This window comes from Pezoporus wallicus, unplaced genomic scaffold, assembly GCF_028554395.1.
Source record: "Pezoporus wallicus isolate ANWC-B61680 ecotype Strahan unplaced genomic scaffold, APGP_CSIRO_Pwel_v1 contig_3876, whole genome shotgun sequence".
NCBI classification, from domain to species: Eukaryota; Metazoa; Chordata; class Aves; order Psittaciformes; family Psittacidae; genus Pezoporus; species Pezoporus wallicus.
Window position 1 is genome coordinate 1,826,118 of NW_026636085.1, and position 9,379 is coordinate 1,835,496.

Consider the following 9,379-nt stretch of genomic DNA (forward strand, 5'->3'; position numbering starts at 1 on the left):
TTAGGAAAAATTTCTTCCCCAAAGAGGTTGTCAGGAATTGGAACAGGCTGCCCAGGGAAGTGGTTGAGTCACCATCAAAAAAGACATGTAGGTGTGGTTTGTTTAGTGGTGGTCTTAGTGTGAGAACAACAGTTGGCCCTGATGATCTTATAGGACTTTTCCAATCTAAATGATTCTATGATTCCATGAAAAAAAATCTTAATCTACAATCCAGTAAAGCAGTTGAGAACACAGGGCCAGTGGATGGGAAATATGCCCAGTAAACCAGGACTGACGCTGCCAAGCCCACATGACGTAGTGTACACACCCAGAGATAAGGAAAGTTGTAGAAGTAGCATTTCCCAAATCAGAGCAGAACATTTGTGCACTCCAGTGTTCCTCTAAGAACTGTGGGTCTCACTGCTGGTGTCAGAGGAACTTTTTTCTTCCTGCATCAACTAAAAGAAAAAGAAGACGGACATGATTTATGACCTTATGACTGGTTCAAATTCCTCCATAGTTTATTGACCCTAAAGTTAATAAAAAGAATGTGACTTTTTGGTCTAAGAGGTTATTTTCAGCTGAGTAATTTGAGCTTTTGACTGGCTTTGGAACTGCAACGATTGTATAAAAGCTAAGATTGATTATTACCATCCAAAGACAGAATAATTAAACCTACTGAAAAAAAGAAATTACCTAAAAACAACAAACAGGTGAGGACAAAAGAAAATTGAAGGAAAATAAACAGTATTAAGGATATTAATAAATTTGTTTTGTATCTCTCTTTACAAATAAGTAACTGAAATGAGATTGAAAGTGCAACCCAAGTATAGCACAAATAAAGACTGTCTGCATTGGAATTCCATAACTTTTCTTTATTCACTGTGATACATTCAAACAAAAGTGCTCCAGAGAACAGCCACAGAGTAAAGGAAATTAAAATAAAAAGGCAGAAAAAGACCATCAGGTACATATGGTGATTATTCATATTTCAAAGCATTAGCAACTGCTTGTATCTGAATGCACCAAAAGCCCACATGAGGGTCCAATTGTTTTGCACGCTGCATCTATAATAACAATAATCACAGACAGCTCTAGCAAAACTGTTTTTCAGAACTAGAGCCAAAGCCATCACAAAGATAAAGCACCATCAGGCATATGTTTACAAATGCCATAGTAATTAGTAGAGTGTAAGAAAGGCTTAGCTGATTTAGGATTTTCCTTGTATTCGTATAGCACAGGGAAGCTCTCCTTAGATTCATTCCTTCCCAGCTCTGCCATTTCACACCATGGCCTTGCATTTGCCCCACAGCACCAAGAGCCATGGGCAACTTGGTAAGGAGACAGTGAGAGATGGATGGAAGAGAAACTGGACCTGGAGCCAGTATCTATCCTCCTGTTGAAAAAAATTAATATTGGCATGGCAGCATGTACTGAACCATGTTACTGTAACACAGTGGCACAACCCACCTGAGAAACACTGTTTGTACAGACCACATTGACTTCCCAATGCTGTTTGCTGAGCTACAGGTACTTGGCTGCACTGATTTTATCTGTAAAAGACAGCTCTTGTTTTAAACTCCACTTCTGCTACAGTAAAAACATAAGTCACTGTTATGTATAAGAGAGAGCAGAGCACCGCTTCATAGCAAACTCAGACTGCACCCTATAACGTGGCTCCATTCCAGCTGCAGTATTACTGAACTGTGCACTTCCCAAGAATTATTTGTAACTAGACAGTTTGATGGGGAGGAGGATTTCTACCCCAAACAACATGAGAAATGCAGGTCAAGATGCCACACAAACTACACTGTCAAAGGGCTACAATAGAGACACTTATAAATCCAGTGTCCCTCTACCTGGTATAGGTAGAACAGCATGTATCTTCAACAAAAAGTGGGAAAACTCAGTAGAACCCTTTAGTCCTGCTCTCCTCTTTACCTGCTTTTCTGGCAGCAATTCAGATGGCCATCAAGACCACAGACAGGCTTTCCTTTGAAAATCTGAGTTGCTGACACAAGTTTTTCCTTGAAGGATCTAAGTAGGTCATAAACAGAAAACAAGACTCTGTCCCTATGTGCCTTCTGTAACAGTATATCCATAGGGACCCTGCTAGATGTAAGACTATGCCCCATCTCCACAATGATTAATCCTACGTACAATTTGTGTTTCCCAAGGCAGGATGCAATGGCACTACTCATATGACCAAAATCATCTTCACAGTCAAGTCCTTGCAACACCAAGGTCTGTTTGCTCAAACAGCATTTTTCTTAACTCTGTTACTAATAAAGTCTCAAATCACTCAGGCCAAAAGAAGGTTAGAAATGTTACACAGTTATTTACCCTTCACGCTATTTGTGTGGCGTTCATCTCCCACAGCGCATGCCTTGCCCTTTTCACACTCCCTTTCTCATGCAGGAACACAAAGCTGTGATGTTTGGGTTGCAAACACCATTAAATGCCCCTCTTCAGCCCCCAACAGCATAGAAATATTTTCTTTTAAAGTTCAGATCAAAGCATTTCTACTAATCCTAGGATTTATTAAAACAAACATTGCAGACATGAGATAGTCGACAGCGTCCCTTTTATAAGATTCTTTGGAGACGGTTCTGATTTCATGCTGTTTACTGATCCGCCCCTAATTAATCTTGAGTTTCTGAGCTGCAAATTCAACAAGTCCACCTGCTCCCTCCCCACCCAACGTCCCTTTCTCCCCAGTGTTGAGCTGTAATGGCAGCACCGCACAGCCCCTCTCCTAAGAACAAGGTTCGCATCCCCACGTTACAAGACCATCTCACAGACATTTGCAGCAAAAGTCTAGACTTTCCTCAGGTGAGTAATTAAAACCAGTCATTAAGTGCTTTCAAGGAGTTTCATTGTCTTTATCCTTCCCTGCAGTCAAGGTAGTTGCCTTTGATCCAGTAACAGATCTGTGCGTATTTGAGGGGGGTGATGCGAACAGCTACATTGAAATCCTGTGGGGTGCCATTCATGTCCACCCACTGATGGCCTGAAAATATGCCAATAATTTTACGCTCCCATTTGTGGTCCTGCCTCTTCCACATCCTCACGTACACCCCAGACCCACTGGCACCCGGCTGGGCATCGCACTGCTGGTACAACAGGTCGTATGTTTCATCTTTGACATCACAGAAGCGGTAAACCAGGTTTCCTGGGCGATCATTGTCATAGCCAGAGAAGTGAATCCTCCCTCCAGGCAAGTGTCTTGCTGGTGGGCTCACACCTATCTTCATAAACTTTCTTTTATGAGGCTTCTTCAGCTCCAACAAGGCATAGTCATAATCCATGCCAATGTCATTGGCATTGCCTTTGATCCAACCTTTGGGGACATGTGTCCGTTTCACTCGGATCCACTGGAATTTCATTTTCTCAGGCATTGCTGAGTTGGTGATATTGGCTCCTTTGCTGCCATCTTTCAGTTTGGGCTTTAGGAACCCCACCCGCAGTTTCTGAGCTCCTTTGACATAACTCTTCCCATCATGGATGCAATGAGCTGCAGTAAGAACATGCTTTTCAGCCACCAGTGTGCCCGTGCAACCTGTAGATAGCTTCACCGATGTGGAGAATGGGTAGTTCAACAAGAAGTCTTTCCCAAAAATGCTAAACCTGCTGTCATAGCCATAGATCTGCCTCTTAGTTCGAGATTTGCCTTGAGACCCATCACCACTGTTGCTCAGAATATATATGCCCACCTCTGTTTCAGTGAGGCTACCATTAGCATATAAGGTTTCATAGGACAGGTAGTTCTTTACTTCTTCATAAGTTGGCAGAGGAGAACTTTTGTGGCATGCTGGGCCACACGGAGATACCACTTCCAGTCTGGCTTCTGCATCAAACTGTGGTTTGTCCAAGTTAAGAGTAGACTGTGGCAGGATAACTGGAACTCTGTAAGATGGCCAAGTTGGCTTCCAGTGAGAACTGGAGGGCATCACATCTTTAGCAGCACACAAAAGGAGGATTAAAGTGGACAAGCCTGCCATTCTGAATGCCGGTCTGTGGAAAGCAAAAGAAAGTCCAGTTACTCACATAAACATTGCAAGATTAATCTACCTTGCTAAGTAATGGCATAAAGGTATAAAATAGTAAGTGATTTGACTGGAGCCAACTATCATTAAGTACTTTTTTCAGAGTTAAGCTAATGCCTTAACCTGTATCCTGAAACAAGTGCTCCAGGTTAACACTGAAACAGGGCATTTAACCCTTAGGTGTGCTGAGCCACCAACATCCAGCTGACACCAGTGAGGAGTTCTAGTGCTTGTCTTCACACAGAGTAAAGCAAATTCAGACCTGTGAATTCCTGAATTCAGAAACCATAGCTCCTGCCAGAGACATCAAGCTGATGACAGGAACAGGAGGGTGGACAAAGAAGATAACCTGGACAGGAGGGTGGACAAAGAAGATAACCTGGATGGGAGCTGGGTTGCAGAACAGGACCACACAGGAGATTTGCTTCCCCTTGCAACTCATAGCAGACAAAGTTTTCTGCTCCATGTAGCATTTGCTCTCCCCTAGGCTTACATGAGAAAGGGTGGTATGAGTACACGAGGCCAGCTAATGAAGTGAATTTACAATTCTCAATGGAATCTTCAGTTAGCATACTGCCTTATTCCTTTAGAAACTCAATTAATTACTAATGCAACCCACCCCCCTCTGAGCACAAGGAGGCAAATGGGACTGTAAATGTGTTTATGAACCACAGGCAGAGTGCCTCAGACTGCAGAGAACAGCGTGCACTAGGACTGCGTCAAGAAAATGTGTAACTTTAGTTCATTTGAAAATTAGCCATACAGCTGAATCGCGGCAGGAGGCATTGCCCTGGGCAAGAAGGCAGGCAGGATCTCTCTCACACAAAGAGTATTCAAACAATACTTCACTATTATGTTGAGCTTACACATGTTTAAAATCCTGCTGAGGTTACACTGATCACAAGTGCAGGATCATTCCTGAAATACCTCAAACCAGGAAACCAAAGCAAATCACGCAGAAGATAACCACAGCTATCTAAGAATAAAATGGAAAAATCCTTCTTTCCAATACTTTTTGTAGGAATACTCCATCCCTAAGGTGCACTGAAAAAGACTTCACAAGCTACAGACTGCTAAAGTCCAAAGGTGTCCAACTCAAACACTGCTACCTATTGCTGGTAGCATCCTGTTTGGGAATGGGGGCTACAGATAAAGCACACAGTATTCAGAATACCAATTGACTCATGCAGGATATCAAAACATTCCCATTCCAAGAATCAGAAGTAAGTGAATAGAGCTGATGCTACTGATGCCCACAAAGGCAGGTACTGACTCTTTTCCCAAGTAACAAGCAATAAGGCAAGAGGAAATGGCCTCAAGCTGCACCAGGGGAGGTTTAGACTCGACATCAGGAAAAATTTCTTCCCCAAAAGGGTGCTCAGGCATTGGAACAGGCTGCCCAGGGCAGTGCTGGAGTCACCATCCCTGGAAGTGTTCAAAAACCATGTAGATGAGGCCCTTAGTGACATGGTTTAGTGGTGGGCTTGGCAGTGCTGGGGTAAGGGTTGAACTTGATGATCTTAAAGGTCTTCATTCTATGATTCTTCCAGAAGTGACCAGACATTCTCTTGGTATTTTTTTCTTTAACAAACAGAACATCTTTAAAGGGATGCATTTTGTTCTAGAAGGGTTAAACTCTATCAAATGTGCCGCTTTACACCTGATGGGCAAGTCATGCTGGAAAATACAGGCCATTTTAAACATGAACCAGAATTGCATCATTTTGAATCTCCCTAAAGTGGAAAATACTTGCTTATGTATTCTAGGAAAATCATCAGCTCCTCTGGCTCCTTCCACGGCAGAGATTAATATTGGATGTGGCTGGGTTTTGTAAGCTATGAAATAAGATGGTCTCACATTGGTGTAAGGATGGCCCTACTGTATTATCAAACATACTCATGAACAACAGTGATTAGGAAAACACAGAAAAAGAAGGTAACAGCAACAAATGATACTACTCCATCCCCACAAAGAAAATATACACTAGTGCAAGTCAACTGTTAGCTGTCCTACCTGTGACAGTGAGGGCTGTATGCAGAAACGTTTACTGGTCTCCCAGTTAGAAGCTGACAGCAGACTAAATCCCAGTTATGCTGTTCCTTAGGTAGCAGATCCCATCATTAAGAGAATATATTTATAAGCAGTCTGCTCTCATCTGCCTCATGTCAAAGTCATTGCCACAAATTACATTTGAAGCATTTCTGATAAAGGAATATGCATCTAAACTGCACCACTCACTCATGCTTCTTCTTGGATCTAAAAGTCACCCATGCTCACAGAGCCAGTGCTGGCCTTTGGCTGGTTTATTTAGCTAGCAGGGGGAAATCAGAAGCGCCTTGTCAGTTGCTATTTGCACAAGCAGCAAGATTCCCTCGTGCCTGTCAGCACAGCGACTTGATGAAGGGGCTGTGTGTGACCAGAAACTTCGCTGCTTCCTCCGAGAGCATCATCTGGGCTGAGAAATTACTTCTCCCTGCAATATCGCTACCATCAGCCCTGCAGCAGCGCCAGCACAGAATAGGCAGTTTCAATCAGTAGAGGGCAGCCGCTCTATGAAAAGAGCGAGACAGCAGCTGCGACTTAAACTGATCCCAAAAAAAGGCTTCGGGAGATGGTATCTGTGCTGTGCTCTAAAGTGGTCCTTACTCCACTTTATGCCTCTGAGCAAGCCTTCCCACACCCCTCCCCTGCTGCTTCTGTGCTATGATCACGCTGATGATAAATCTATGATAATGATAAAACAGCCTTTTCATCAGCCACAAAACTTTGCTGTTATGTCAAATGCTATTAAAACCTAATAGAATACAGTTTTGAGGATATACCAGACCATAGAAGCTAAACAGTGCTCACAAATTAAGGCATTTACTGAAGTCTTCATAGTCACATCACATCTGGAGACAGAAATGGTAATAAATCAGTTCTGGGATGCAGTAAAGAGAATAAATATGTCTTTTTTATAACAGGATGCCAAAACAGAGCATAGTACCTCTTTCTGTGGAGATGCCTCCTCTTTGAAAAATAGTTAAGCAGAAAAAAATGAAGGAATATAAAGAGCAACCTAAATTTAAAGAGAGACCTACCAGTTATGCTCTTCTTTTCTTTTCCTTTCTCTTTTCCTGTTTTCAACAAAACTCAAAAAGCAGCAAAAAAAAAAAAACCCAGGGTTAACACCCTCTGTGTTCAGCTACATACTCATGGTGACCCTGAGAGATGTTCTCAAATAGAACAAACCAGTAAGAAGCGAGGACTTCCCCCAGCAGCTATCACAAACCGATACTGAATGAATTAACGACGTGCGGCTCTACTGTAGCACTGCTCTTCTGTTCCCATTTCAACTGTGTCATAAACTCAATCCACCCTTTGACTCAGTACAAAGCCCCGCTCTGATATCCAGCCTCGGAACCCCCTAGAAAGCGGTTTGTACATAATCACACTTGCTAATGGCATTAAAATGGTTTAGAGAATGGAAACAGTGACAGCTACCCCGGGGCTCCCCACACTGCTGAAACACTTCACAGGCACATTTTCCTGCCTGCTATGGGCATTCACACCCTGAGAGAAACGGTGGTGAAAGAGAACTGCCTTGTTCGGGACGGGCATGAATCATTTGCTAATAAGCAAGTAATTTTCCTGGAGGAGTTCACCACTTCAGGGGTGGTTCCCGTAGTAAGATGGTAAATAACAATAAATCCTGGAACATCCAGTAGGAAAGGCTGTGAACCGAAGAGGCTCCATTACATTTTTGAAATGAAGAAAGTTTTTTCCCGGAGCTGGAAGCCAGAATGATTAACATGGCAAAAGAAAACAAACGGAGAAATTAAAACTAAGACAGCAGGAGAGAAAAACCTGCCCCGAACCAAATTACAAAGGTGAACTAAAGCACTGTCACTGGAGTGCCAAAATACCTCCGCTGCTCCTCTTAGTCACTGAGAACTTGTCAAAACACAGCAACAATAATTGAGTTCTGCTTTTAAGAAGTACAGAATCCTTGCAGCCATCAAAATCCAACATCTCTATTAGCCCGCGATGCTGGGGGTGGTGTGAGTTACCCTGCCTCACCCGCTGTAAGAAGAGATGTTCGGAAAACCTGAAACCAGCTTTGGTCCTGACAGGCCAGGGGTGTCTGTTAACACACACAACGGGATCCTGACACGTGTGTCAGTGACACGCACACATGCAGGAAAGGGATTGTGCTATGTGTTTACCACTTAGTCTGATTCCTACGGAGTGATCTGACTGCCTCCTTTCTTTCCTCTTTCCCTCTCCTAAAGCAGCTTCGGTTTCAGGGTACAAGAGCCAAAGGTGACGGTCAGCTGGAATACAAGCTGTGAACAAGGACACGCATCCCCAGCGCTACCAACCACCCGAGCGAAGGGGCAGGAGCCGAACAACCCCCGCAGGCTCCAGCAGCCGCTTCGCTGAACACATCATCATGTATTTCTTAAGTAAAACCCCCAAAATACCGATGTTTTGGGTCACGGAGATGTACCGAAGTACAGGACCGCAGCGGCTTAACCCAGAAGCTCCTTCTGATGCCTCCCGAGTGCGAAACGCAGCAAAGGCGAATCTTTTATCGGCTGTTTTAGCAGCCTCTTCGAAGTTGCTCACCGCCAGCAGAGAGCGGCGGGGCTCGCAGCCCCGGCCAGCACCCGCAGCGGGACGGGCGGGGAACGGCAGCTCCCTCCATCCCCATTGTCCGCCCATTGCGCTGCCGGTGATGGGAGCGGGTTAAAAGCGCAGCTCTGGTCCCGCACAAGGACAGCGGCTCCCGCAGCCGGGCTGTGCCGCGCCGGGCTCCCCTGTGTCCCCCCCCGGGTGACCCTCACCCTCTGGAACCCGCTACCTACCAGCTCCCCGCGGCGGCGGCGCGTCCCGGAGCCGCTCAGGCAGGTGGCGGGGCCGGTCCCATCCCTCCCGCCGGGCGCCTTCCCTCAGAGGCGCGCTCCGAGCGGAGCGGGGCGGAGCGGTGTGGGGCGGAGCGGCGCCTACCGCAGGTGGCTCCGGCCGCCGCCGCTGCTGAGCCCCGTTCCCCTCCGCTCCTTTCCCCTCCCGCCCCACAGCCCGCCCTTGGAGGCCGCGCAGGGGCTGAGGCCGAGGCCGCCCCTCAGCGCAGGCCGCCGCCCCAGTGCGCCCTTCAGGCCGGCACCCCCTTGTTTTCCTCTTTTCATGCAGTTTTCATTGATTTCCTGAGGAAAACCATACTTTTTTTCCTCATCTTCGATTTTTATTCGCGGGGTCCCGGCACTGTGGGCGGCTCAGGGATCGCCATCCCCTCACCGCAGTGGTGTGGCCCGGCCACCTCAGAGGGTGAACCCCCTGGGGTCCCTGCCGCCATTACAGGGCATGAGGATCTT

The 9,379-nt window shown here is 45.7% G+C and overlaps 1 protein-coding gene across 1 annotated transcript; it reads right to left on the reverse strand.

The window, feature by feature from the left end:
• Positions 1-833: 833 nt before the first annotated feature.
• On the reverse strand, positions 834-9,058 carry PRSS23 (serine protease 23). The gene is made up of 2 exons (XM_057399033.1): positions 8,873-9,058; positions 834-3,993 (listed from the first exon to the last, which is right to left on the reverse strand). Exon 2 carries the CDS (start codon positions 3,978-3,980, stop codon positions 2,862-2,864), a length of 1,119 nt encoding a protein of 372 aa, XP_057255016.1. The 5' UTR covers positions 3,981-3,993; positions 8,873-9,058; the 3' UTR covers positions 834-2,861.
• Between the last annotated feature and the right edge of the window lie 321 nt (positions 9,059-9,379).